This window comes from Miscanthus floridulus, chromosome 19 (assembly GCF_019320115.1).
Source record: "Miscanthus floridulus cultivar M001 chromosome 19, ASM1932011v1, whole genome shotgun sequence".
Classification (NCBI taxonomy): Eukaryota; Viridiplantae; Streptophyta; class Magnoliopsida; order Poales; family Poaceae; genus Miscanthus; species Miscanthus floridulus.
In genome coordinates this window covers 96,583,981-96,596,875 of record NC_089598.1, presented here as the reverse complement: position 1 = coordinate 96,596,875, position 12,895 = coordinate 96,583,981, and the positions used below count along the sequence as shown (strand labels likewise).

At 38.8% G+C, this 12,895-nt stretch overlaps 1 protein-coding gene across 1 annotated transcript in view; it reads left to right on the top strand.

Annotated features, from left to right (window-relative positions):
* The first annotated feature begins 229 nt into the window (after nt 1-229).
* Nucleotides 230-12,895, top strand: part of LOC136526815 (BEACH domain-containing protein B-like) — a 36,901-nt gene continuing 24,235 nt past the window's right edge. The window contains 17 exon segments of the mRNA XM_066519401.1: nt 230-577; nt 1,790-1,853; nt 2,507-2,711; nt 3,879-4,055; nt 4,566-4,886; nt 5,251-5,470; nt 6,268-6,321; nt 6,492-6,896; nt 7,227-7,545; nt 7,673-8,119; nt 8,227-8,385; nt 8,491-8,640; nt 8,718-8,873; nt 8,999-9,040; nt 9,138-9,482; nt 10,597-10,770; nt 11,919-12,079. Of these exon segments, the coding sequence (XP_066375498.1) occupies nt 435-577; nt 1,790-1,853; nt 2,507-2,711; nt 3,879-4,055; nt 4,566-4,886; nt 5,251-5,470; nt 6,268-6,321; nt 6,492-6,896; nt 7,227-7,545; nt 7,673-8,119; nt 8,227-8,385; nt 8,491-8,640; nt 8,718-8,873; nt 8,999-9,040; nt 9,138-9,482; nt 10,597-10,770; nt 11,919-12,079 (3,542 nt within the window). The 5' untranslated portion in view covers nt 230-434.

The following is a 12,895-nucleotide window of genomic DNA, read 5'->3' as shown; positions in this document are numbered from 1 at the left end:
GTCGGAAACGAACAATACGTCTATAGAAAGAATACGCCTTCATAGCCGTGTAGCGTTCGAGCCTGAAAGGCGCCAGCGTGCAAGAGAAGCGGACAGTTTCAAAATAGTTAACGGCCGGATTAGTTGGATCACTTTGCAAAGCGCCCCCTAAACTTCCTCCTTCTCCCTCGTCTCCCCCAACCGCAAGCTCCTCCTCCCCTCTCCTCTCCCAGTCACTCTCTCCCGATCGCTCCCCATTTCGCGCTCTAAACATAGGCGAGCTCGACGCGCGTGGCGCGTGCCCGCCATCGCACACGGAATTCCCCATTCCTCCGCGCGAATCTCCCCACAAGCGATCCCCACTGTCGAGGCCCGATTCGAATCACCTTGGTTTTCTCTTCGCGACCGGCGAGGCGGCGGCGAGGATGCCGTGCTAGGCTTGGGTCGGAGGCGAGATGAACATCGTGCGCGGCGTCGCCGATTATCTCCGCAAGGCGCCACCTCCTCCTCCCCCCGCACCGGGCAGTGATGCGGCGCCTACCACCTCCTTCCCCGCCGGCGACTTCGACGACGCGCCCACCCCGTGCGTCGTCTTCAGGTATGCGCGAGAGGATGAGCGCACTCTCTCATTCACCTTCGCACTCCAATACCTTATACATAACGCGACTTGTTTAGTGCGGTGGCCGTGTGGGTTAGGTAATCCCCAATGCTCGTCGCGATTGTGCGAGATTCGAGTTAACTGTTGGAGAAATGCTGTGCCACTTGAAACTCATCATCAGTGGTTCAAAGCGGCAGTGAGCCACTGGGGCTTTGTTTCAGTTGCTAGTTTAATTATATATATTGGCTCCTGACTGTTAAATTAATATTCTGGGTTGTTTAGCATGTTTTTGCATGCTCGTTACCTGAACCAATCCACCCATTAGTTAAGAATGGTTATACAGACAATTTATACTGATGAGTGCAACCATAGGCTTTGCAAATAGCAGAAGGAAAGGAAACAGAAAGTGAATGTATATGTGCAAGTGAGATTTAAAAACGGGAAAATATAGCATCATCTCAATTAACTGTAAAGCCTAAACAAAGACGAAATGACCGTTTCTAATTTGCAGTTGCAACACCATTTTGCCGCAGACTACCGAAGCTTATTTGCCCCTGTGGCAAGCCAGGTGCATTCTTCATCGTTGAAGGCAGCAAAAACTTGTTTGTTGTGACCAAATACTGATGTTAAGTCATGATTCAGATAAAAGTAAACCACTTGTAGCCTCAAGTTAAGCTTGCCCGTGAGTCTTTCCTACCAAATAACACAAAGAACTGTATGATTGTAGCGGACTGCTTGTTAGTTGTTTCAACTCTTTTTCTTGTCTGATGAGTAAGATAGGTGTTGGGCTAGGATAGCCTACCTTAGTTTAGCTGGTTGGTGGTCTTTGTGGTCAGGCCTCACCCCTTTCTCAGTTCTTTTAGTTTAAGTTCTTCAATGTAAAGAAACAACCCCTCGCAGCCCGGACCGGAGTGAGGTGGTGGTGTTTGTAAGGGGCCGATCCTTTTCTCTCTATAATGCAATGATACGCAGATCTCCTGCGTATTCGAGAAAAAAAAGTAAGATAGGTATATGGAATGACATTGCATTGAAAGTCACATTAATCCTTGCCAATTAAGCAAATTATTCATGTTAGCTTGGCACAAGTGTAGCATCTATATGCTGATTTTAATTCTATAAATAAATCTGTCATCAGATCTTGTAGCCTTTTATTTTTGGTGCTTGACTTGATTGCGTGAATGTTTCTTCTCATGATCTGTTATCTGGTTTCAGTGGTAGTCTGGAGGAGGGAGCCTTGAATGTACTTTGGAAGAATTATGAGAATGCACTTGATAAGGTACTTTTCTGAAAGCCTGGCAGTTCCCTTCTAGTTCTGCTTACAGTTAGGATCTTAAATTAGACACATATTTCCAATCTAAAAATTTGCTAGATGTTTCAATATTACGATGTAATGTAATGTAAGAGCCTAGAGGACTAGCCAGTGGCCATATATTTTAGTGTCCATTTGACTGTTATCCATGACATGACTTAGTAATGTGTCATCCAAGCATAACTTAGGAGATGACAGGAACACAAATTGTTTGAACAAACAAACATCTTTAAAAATCATAGGCTAATGATTAAAACAGTCTGTTTTAACGCTTGTTAAGTATTTTGGGCACCATGATTAGAGTTTGTTTGTGTGCAGCTAAGATTATTCTTTGCGGAGCAATATATGTTTCTCTAAAAGTTGAAGTTTGGTTCAACTTTGACCCAAAACTATCCTTAACATGATGATGATTCATTATGCTTTTTCTTCTTCCAAAGATGTAAAAGTCGATGCCTTAAATGCAATAACCCGATATTTGCTTAATGGTAAATAGCATTGATATTTTTGCTCCATGATAACCTAACCTGCTGTAGTACATAACTATTCTGCTGGCAATTGGTTCAGAATTTTATGCAACTACTTTATACAGTTATGCTGTATTACATCTTGTGCTCTTACAGGACGAGAAGGAAAAATCTCTTCAAATTTTTGTCTTGCAATTTGTAGAGACATTCAGAGATTGGGGACCACACCCAATTGAGCAACTGGTTGATCAAGAATTAGGAAACAATGAAACAATTGTAGGATGCTCTTGCGGGCATCCTTCTGAGGTCATTCTTATTCTGATTCAGGAGATTTCTCTAATTACATCAACTTTTACTGAAAGTAAGCGGCTTTATTCTATAGTGACTATTTATTGTGTGATATTCCTCCAATATTCTTTGATTTTTTAAATTCATAATTTTGATGTTTGTTGCATGTGGTAAGTCTCCCCACCTTCCATTCTATGTTCACGAAACAACTCTTTCTTGAGCATGGGTAGAATGCTCTTCTTGGACAAATTTGGCTTCTTAAAATCAATTTTTTGTGGAATTTGCTTCCTAGAAACCTGTTTTTGCGAGTGGACAAAGTTGTACCAATTTGCAAGTGGACACTGCAGGCGCTGAAAGTTTGGAGTAATATATACTGCTCATAGGGTTGTGGCTTGTGAGAAAACTGATGAAATGACTATTTACCCCTTATACCTGAACTGTTGCCATCAGCTTAAGTGCTACAACTACAAACATCTGAGTGGACATTATATATTTTAATGCTCATCAAACAGGAATTTTGCATAATATTGCTGTGTCCAAGATCCCCACAGAAAATGTCACAAAGCTTGAAAGCCCTTAACCCAAATTTTCCATCTTTTTATGCCCTTCAGGGCTTCTGGCCTTAATATATAATATGCTGATCGCTGAGAAACAAAACACGGTGGAACTTTCAGTGGCATGACAATGACCATAGCTTTGCTTAGTTGAAGAAGTAAAATCAGGTTTACTTATTTTTCATCATATGCCTTTAAAGTTTAAAGTAGTTGAATAAGGAGGAGGTTATTCCGAGGGTACTGCTAAAATGCTGAACTTTTGTTCTATTTGTTGAACACTTTTGCTTTATCTTGTTGAGTCATTGCACTTGGGGCTATTTTTCAGCTGTGTTGTGGCGTGTTGGTGTTTTCTCCCCTTGAACACACTGTGTTGGTGTTGCATTGTGGAATGTAGTTCATTAGAGGTAACCTTTACTGATTTGAAAATAAGTTGGCTTTTATAGCTCTGAACAGATGCTTGAGCAAGTTGAGCATTAATCAATGTGACTTAGTGCAAAAGGACACTATTAGAATTTATTTTCTGAATGAACAATATCTGGTAGAATGCTCACTTTGTGAATGAGAAATAGACTATTGTTGGTTTTGTCATTATATGGATTTTGCTTTTGACAGCTATTTTTATAATTTAAATCATATTTTTTTTAAATAAATTTAAATCATGTTTGTTCTTTTTATTGCATTATTAGGTGGCAACAGTCCGGTATCTCCTACAATTCATCATTCAGGGCAACAAAATAACCTGGGTTTGAGCTCACAGATATTGCAAGTTCTGGAGTGTTTGGAAATTCTGACTCGCTCCTTGCATAACTGTAAAGTATTCAGCTACTATGGTGGTGTACAGAAGATTGCTTCTCTACTAAAAGGTAGGAGTTCAGTCAGGTGCTGATCACCCATTCTAAGAAGTGTGTGGGTACTGGATTCTTGTCCTGTCCTTTTAACCCTTCTTCTTTAATGGAAGGGTGATTAATGACTCGCAGCTCTCCTGCGTATTCAAGTTGACAATTATGCATCATGTATTTTTTTAAGCAACAATTACACATCATTTATTCGTCCTCACTTTGAACAGTTGATTAACCCTAAACCCTGTTAAGTACACTCTTAGAACTTCAAATTGCTAATTTCTTAACTAATGAGCAGTTTTCCACCACCCTCTAAGAGGCTCAGGCCCCATGTTTCAAATCCACCACGAGTTTGGTTTTCTTTTATTTGTTTTGTTGGGATTTGAGCTGCTCATGACCTCATTGTATATATACCTCTTTGCTGTTCAGTGAAGTGTACATCATTATACATAACTTCTCAATTCTCTAACTAACATCCGTGAGTCTTTTTTTAATGGATTATATCTTATTAGCTTCCTTTTTTGGTATATTCAGCTGCTGTTGCTCAGCTCAAAAACTTGAACAGGTTGCTGGCTGCAGAAGATCAATCTTCAGATGAAGCAGTGGAAAATGCTAGGCTGATGCTAAATATACTTGTATGCATAATCACTATAATTTCAAACTTCATGAAGTTGGAAATAACTGTTGGAAGGATTCCCCATATTGCCGATACCACAAAGCATACCCCATCAAGCAACCATTTGGCTGCAGTCACGTCTAGCTCTCCTGATAGAATCATTTCTGATACACTTCAACATTGGCAGCAGAAGGCAATTGTTCTTGTGATGGAAGCCAGAGGTGTCAACTGGTTAGTAGGTAATAAAGTTATCTTTAGTTTTCTTTTGGGCTTATGTACTGTGATTCTGGGTATTTCTTTTAGATTATCATGGGGATACTCATTTCTTGGGTATATTGTGCTGATGCTATAGTACCTACTGGATTGTCATATAGGCCTGTTTACTGAAAAAGAAAAAAGATTCACTATGGGTGTAGTAAAATTAGGACCATTTCTTTGTCCCTTTTCAGTAAATTTCTAGTCTACATATTATGAAAAATACTAATAAAGTGGTTGTGCAATTAATGGTGCCAATGTATTGCCCATTCTTTTTTACAGAAAATCATATGCGCTATTATTGAATTATACCATATTTTTTTAATAAATCTCTAAATGATACTGCAGAACTATTACGTGTCGTTCAAAGGTTGAATTTGAAAGAGCAGTGCATTGATCTCACACTCCATTTTATTACTTTGTGCACTCTGCGATCAACTGTTTCTGGTACTCGTGCTCAGAATCATCTCAGAAGCATTGGTGGGCTGGAAATTCTATTAGATGGACTTGGACTTCCTTCTAGTAAATTTTCAGTTTTGAGGCAATCATCTATCTCAAGAAATGAAAGGTGCATTTTTGCAGCGCCATGGTTTACCATTATTTATTATTTTGTGCTTTCATTCCCTTTTCTATTTCTTATGCATAGAATCGCAAATTTGCTGCATAAACTTGAAGACAAATATTGACCAATGATTTTCTGTATTGAGCAAAATCTATTTTTCTAAATACTTGGAGCTAAAAATCTGATAGTATTAAATTTGAATTTGCCCAAATGTTAAATGTCTAGTAGTATTACATTCATACTTTATACCCAAATGTTACTAGTCTGATAGTATTTAATTTGAATTTGGTACATAAATATTATTTGTGCATCATAGCTAAATTTGGTTTTTGAATGTGACATTCCTATTTTGGAATTTCAGCTTCAAAAATTTAGATTGTTCTGTGCTTTTATTCACATAATTGATTTCTCTTATGGTGCAGAATGGCTGAAAGTTTGAACCATACTCTTTTGATACTCCACATATAGTTTCTCTTTTATACATTGGTCTTACTGTTTAGGTTGGTGTTTATTTAGTTACAGAGGAGTCCATCCCTCCAATTTGTTTTTCGGCTTTTGACATCTATGCAAACTACCTGCGCGTTCGAGAAAAAAAAAACATCTATGCAAACTAACTGTATGGTAATATGTTAATCTTGTAATGAACATTTTACCTTTTTCTAATAAAAAAGGTCCACAGTGATGTATGAGAATCTCAATCCTTTAGGGCCTTATGGTTGTTTTCAACTTTATATAGTGCAATAGGTTTTACCTCCTTGTTTCTTGTGCACCTTTTATGTTCTAACATTTCTGTACTCTTATAGGGCTGAAATACTTCTGCTCCAGATACAGTATTTGCAAACTCTGAGTGAGGCAGTGTATCCTTTGTTTTCAATTACTTTTATGTGGACTTAGCATATGAGTTGTAACTTTCAGAATATTAATAGACTCTGCTAATATATAGTTCAGGACTTCAGGTAGATTCTTGGTCATGCCATAGGAGGCATTGATGTACTAGCTAATTGTTGAGTCCTTGACTTCTAATTAGATTTGGCAACGTCAACAATTTGAAAATTTTATGTGAAAATGGACGGGTACACAAATTCGCAAACTGCATTTGTTGGCCTGCATTTATGATTCAGAAGTTCCATCGGCAAAAGGATAATACCAAAGCTTCACCTACACTAGATTCTGTCTCTGGTCCAATTTATTGTCTTGATAGAACTGAATGGATTGACTACTCTATAAAATTGAGCAATGCCCTTTGTTCTTTTGTTCTTCCTTCGGAGGATATCGGACACTGTTCTGATGAAATAGCTGTCAGCCAAATTGTATTATCCATCCCATTGGCATACCTGGAGCAATCTGTGAGATGGATCATAAGGATTCTTATGACCGTCTTTCTATGTATCAGAGCGTGTACCAAGGAAACTGAGCTGCCAAACCACATAAAGTGAGTTTTTTCTTAATGTAGTCATGAATCTCCCTTTGAACCAGAATATTTAAGTATTTAACTATCGCGTTTCGTTAAGTTTGTTTCACCACAAAGAAGATATACTTTTTGGAATTTGACACATTTTCCCATCATAATGCTATGCTGGAATAGTCAGTCTTTCATCAATGGCAACTCTAACATATTAATTAGTTATATTTATTAGGTAGCTATTAATCTTCTGAACCCTGTAGTCAGTTGCAACTGCTTTCTGTGCAATAGATTAGTATGTTACCAGATAGCAGCTACTACTGTACAAAGTACTAACCAAATCCTGAACTCATTCTGCAGGATTTTTTCAAAGACCCTTCAATATTACGTGATTCGCATGTTCAAAAGAGTTCTTATTTCAACACCAGCTCTACTCCCAGCTTTCCGAGAGGAAGGTGTATGGGACCTGATATTCTCAGGGAATTTTTTCTACTTTGGTTCATCTGTAGAAGACACTTGTTTTCATACTGTTACAGATATTCAAAATGGTGATGTTAACAGTAACCAAATATCTATTCATTCTGAAAGCTTGTATCGTACTGATGTTAAAATTCTTCAAGCGGAAGCTATTTCCTTCTTGGAGTTTGCTGCAACACTCCATGAAAACACATATAACACGGTAAAACTTTTGTCTTTTATAATGTAATATTGTAGGCTCAGTGTCTAATCACCATTATTTTTTTTTTCTCGAACACACCAGTATTTTGTTCTGAATCTCTTCTACTTTATTTTTCTTTTCATTGTAGCCAGAATGCTCGGCACTGCTAGATGCACTTGAACATTGCATTTCTGATCCTTTGGCAGTTAGCACTCTTCTCAAAAGCTTCCGTGTTATTCTACAACTTGCGACAGAACATACTCTAGCTTCATTTGAATCTTTGGATGTAATTACAAGAGTCCTTAAGGCTGCTTGCCGTCAGGCACAAGAGCTACGAAACTTCAGCAATTTTCTTTGTTCTAATGTCATGATCAGTCAAGATGGTTCTCAATTTAAAAATATTGAAGGCAGAACTGAGGACGCTCTTATATGTACAGAGTTAGCTTTGAGCCTCTTTATGGAATATGTCACTATATCGATAGATGGAAGAATTCTCGTTTTGCACAATGCTGACTGTATTGAGTGCTTATTTGACTTGTTCCATGAACAGAACATTCGAAAGCATGTGCTGGAGCAAGTTCTTGCCTTATTTAGGGTAAATCTATGCTTATCTTCTGTTCTAAAAAAGTTTATGTTTACCATAAGTTCTCCTTCAGTCTTCTTATTAATGTTGGGAGCTAAAATATGGTTCCCTGTAACCAGTTGCCTTCATCGTCAGCACAAGATCATACAGCAAAGTTGCAGTTATGCTCAAAGTATTTAGAGAACTTAGCACGGGCAAATGAAAAAGATAAGGTCAACACAGAGTTGTTAATTGACCTTCTGGTCAACATGAGAGAGATCATAATGATGGATCACATGGTAGGTTCCATAATGATTTTGTATGTAGTAGTAGAATTACAATTGTTTTGCCATACCAGTAATGCATAATGGTTGACAAATGTGCTTCTATACTTCACTTTCTAGTACTATCAAAATCTGTTTCGCGACGAAGGGTGCTTTCTTCATATTATTTCCTTATTGAATGGAAATTTCAATAAGGTGACTGATGAGCGGCTTGTCCTTAATGTCCTTCAGACCTTAACTTTATTACTTGAAGGGAATGATGCATCTAAGGTAATCATATTGACACATGTGGTTCATGCAATAACTCTGTTTGGTGTGTGACAACAATCTTGGTTCGTTTTGTCTAGGGTGCCTTTAGGTTAGTAGTTGGTGCAGGTTATCAAACATTACAGAGCCTGGTACTGGATTTCTACAAATGGTCGCCAAGTGGGAGACTCTTGGATGCATTGCTTTGCATGCTGGTTGATTGCAAGTTTGAGTTAGATGAGAAAACAACTATAAAGGCTAGTAGTTATCAATCTTTTGAAAAGCTAATACAATATAAGTGTTTCTGGGTTCATTTAATTATGGCATGCTTCGTTCTTTCATTATCTTTACTAATATAATGTTTGCCCTATAATTATTTCAGAATGAAGATGCTGTTGTATTACTTCTAAATATTTTGCAGAAGGTCTTTTCTCTTACGCACAGAGATGATAGTACCATTTCCTCTTATAATTCCCATTTATATGCTTTTTTCTTGACATCAACCAATTTCTAATTGGCAGAGCAGCACGTCACTTCAGCACTATGGGCTTGTAATCTTGCAGCAGTTGCTCAAGCAATCCATTACAAATAGAACCTCTTGTTTCAGAGCTGGGTTGCTTAGTTTTCTTCTTGATTGGTTTTCAGTAGAGGAAAAGGATGATACAGTTATTGCTATTGCAGAGTTAATACAGATACTTGGTGCACACAGTATATGTGGCAAGGACATCCGGAAAATCTTTGCCCTTTTGCGTTGTGAGAAGATTGGTGCCAAACACAAGCACACGTCTTTGCTTCTGACAAGTCTCAGTCACATGCTGAAGGAAAAGGGGCCAGAAGCTTTCTTTGAGTTCAGTGGCCATGATTCTGTGCGTGTTGTCCTATTTATTTAGCAATTTAAAATTTCATCTGTTGTGATCCATAGTTGATTTTCAAAGATTATGCGCATAAAACAAAGTTGAGCAATTCAGGATAGGACACCGAGTTCAATGGTAATTTTGTGACTGTCTCATTGGCATGTGGCCCTGAACCCCACGTCATTGAGATATAAAAAAACTAGACCAACCCAGGAGGAACCAGGTGGCATTTCATTAGGAAGAAAATAGGCGCCCAAATTTGCCTCGATGAGGGCTTGGACCTAGGTGGTCTGGGTATACATCCACACCCTTGACCAACTGAGCTAGCTCATCAAGATACAAATCCTGAATTACCACTGAATTTATTGTGAAGTACTTGATTATACTGTCAAAATTGTGCAGTTATTCAACACTAATGATTCTTTTGAATCCATGAGCATCAGAATGTGAAAGTACTCATCTCTCTTATCCTGCTACAAGAAAACATATATATAAATATATATAGTTTGTTTGAGAAAAAAACATATTTATAGTGTCTCATCAAGCTGTACTTTGACTGCTTCTTATCTCATTATATAAATGGGTCAATGCTAGTAAATGGCAAAGGTGTCGGCAATAGTAGCTGGAAGCTATTCAGACATGGAGTGCAAGAGAGGTCAGGTGCTTTTAAAAGCAACGGAAGAAGAAAATTAGGATTTTTAATATTAGGGATAGATTGTATTTCATCACGAACCTTTGAAGGCTTTTGATACAGATGTTCTGCCAATTTTTTTTTTCACTTCATGGGCTTGGGCTCCTTTGATATTTTACACACTGAGGAGTTGAGGTTTTGGAGTTTGGCTGTGGCTCGAGGTGTGTCTTATCTCCTTGCCCTTGTGCCAATTGGTACCTAAAGTTTGGCCAGGATTGTTTTTTCCTTGTTTACTAGGTGCGTGAGTTTTATTTTCTTCTAGTGCTAGGTGTTTGTGTGTGTGTGATCAGTATGGAGGCTCTAACCCTCCTCTTTTCTTCTTAATATAATGATACACAACTCTCCTGCATGTTCGAGAAAAAAAAACTTCCCTAATTCTGCTTTTAAAATATTTGATTTGTTGATTGACTGGCATTCTTTCTTTTTCCTTGACAGGGTATAGAAATAAAATCACCCTTTCTATGGCCTTACAATAGAGGGCTATCTTTTTCTTGCTGGTTAAGGGTTGAAAACTTCCCAGACAGTGGCATGATGGGCCTTTTCTCCTTTTTCACAGAAGACGGAAAGGGGTGCTCAGCTGTTCTTAACAGAAGTGCTTTAGTATATGAGGTAATTGTGATTTTATCCCCACTTTTGAATCAAATCAAGTTAGGTCCCATTTGGCTCCAAAAGGATTTTAAGAATCTGGATAAAAAAAAAAATCTAATGTGTTTTATTGGATTGTGTGTCTGTATGTTAAAATCCACTAGAATCTAGTCTGTTTGGATGGGCTTCTAGGATTCTGAGATTTTTTTTAATCCAGATTCTTAGAACTCCTTAAGAGCCAAATGGGACCTTATTCAGTACAGAAATATTTATTGGATGTGTATTTACTTTGCAACAAAGAAATGTGCCATTAGCTAACTAGTGTATAAACATGATTTACCTTTAGAGGGGCCACTCCTCAATCCTCACTATTGGAGCTTTTCTTTAATTATTAAACTAGTTTGAGCCAGATGGGTTTTGACACAAATTGATGATTTGGTCTGCACAACCCATAGCTTCTTGTGTAATATATTTTGATAGTAGATGTTAATATTTTTTTGCTAAACTTGGTCAAAGTTAGATGAGTTTGACTTAAGACAAAGCTAAAATGACTTAATAATTGGAAACGGTGGGAGTAGATGAGACCTTGGCTGCATCTGGTCATTGACATTGGTTACATCAGTTAACCATGTTCCACTATTTATTGACTTCCAGCTTGCTTGACAAATAAATGGAAGTTGGCATAATAAAATCTCATTAGGAACATACTTGGTTTGTAAATAAATTTAAGAAATAGGTTGAATCCAGTGGAACCATTTTTTTGGAAAAAAGAAGTGCTAATCTAGGCCATATGGATCCATTTGTAATGTTACATGATTTTGATGTCTGTACAATATGCATTTGACTCATGATGTAGTAATGCTGATTCCTGTTTGAAGAAATTTCAGCTATTTCTTATAGTTTTGTATGATATTTATGGGTTATGACTGATTATTTATAGGTTTTCAAACAATTCTCTAGCTATATTGTAATCTGCAGATGTGCAATACAGCTGAGCTTAGAGACCCTTTTTTTCCCTTTGATCTGGACTTTCGAATCTCTGGAGTATAAAGTACTTTGTGTTTGTTTTTTCACCATAGGAGCTGTCAATATCTTACTCTGCACAACTTGAATTTGTAACTTTCGCAGGAATAACGAACCCATGCTAAACTCTGGTCTTTCCCTGTTGGCAGTCTATCTATCAAAAACATCAGTGTGTTTTGTTACCACTCAAGCTCCCACCAAAGGAATGGAGATTCCTTTCTGTTACTCATACAATCGGGAGGGCTTTCTCTGGAGGAAGCCAGCTGAGGTGTTATGTAGATGGAGAGCTAGTATCATCCGAGAAGTGTGGGTGAGCAAATTCATCTGCATTTGCAATTTCAAATAACATTGAATTTGACTGAAAATCATGTGAGCTCCATTCTCCATTTTAGGTGTATATAATGCATGAATTAGTTATGGTCTTCTGGGCCTATGTAGTTCTAGAAAAAACTAGACCAACCCAAGCGGTGTTTATATATACCGCCCAAGAGGTTCAATGCAAATCCTTCCTAGTTCGAGCAGCAACAGATCGTCATGGTGGCTCACTGTGGGCATCGATGGGCCGCTGCATTGCTCGTCATCGTCGTCGACCCTCTTCACCGCCCTGTGGAGTCGCCATTGTTGGGAACCGCTGCCCTCCCTAGCACGCCCGATCCGCCTCCCCTCCCACCCCAGCACCGGTGCTTCCTCTGCCCTTGAGTGTGAACGTGTGGCTGTGGAGGAGGTCCTTGGGGATGCCGGGTTGCCGCTGTTCCGTTGGGGATGCTGGGTTGCTGCACCATGGTGGCTGGTCATCGTGAGTGGATGTCAGACCATCGTGCCGTCCCCCGGGCTTGCGACCACCATATGAACTGATCAAGGATCAGGATTGCGTTGCTGTCAATCAATCCCTCAACGCTCAATCCTTGACTCTTCCAAGAGCAATGCCGGTCACTGCCTATCCATATGATGATGCCACCCATGCTGCCGGTCCTCTTCACGCTGGCTCTAGATTTGAGTCCATGCCTACTGCCCCTATGGGACATCGCCACTAATGTCGCTGAGGGATGACGTGTGCGTGCTTGTTGATACGTCTGAGCAGCCCCATCTACCTTCGCTGTTTGGTCAGCTCATCGTCCTGCTACGG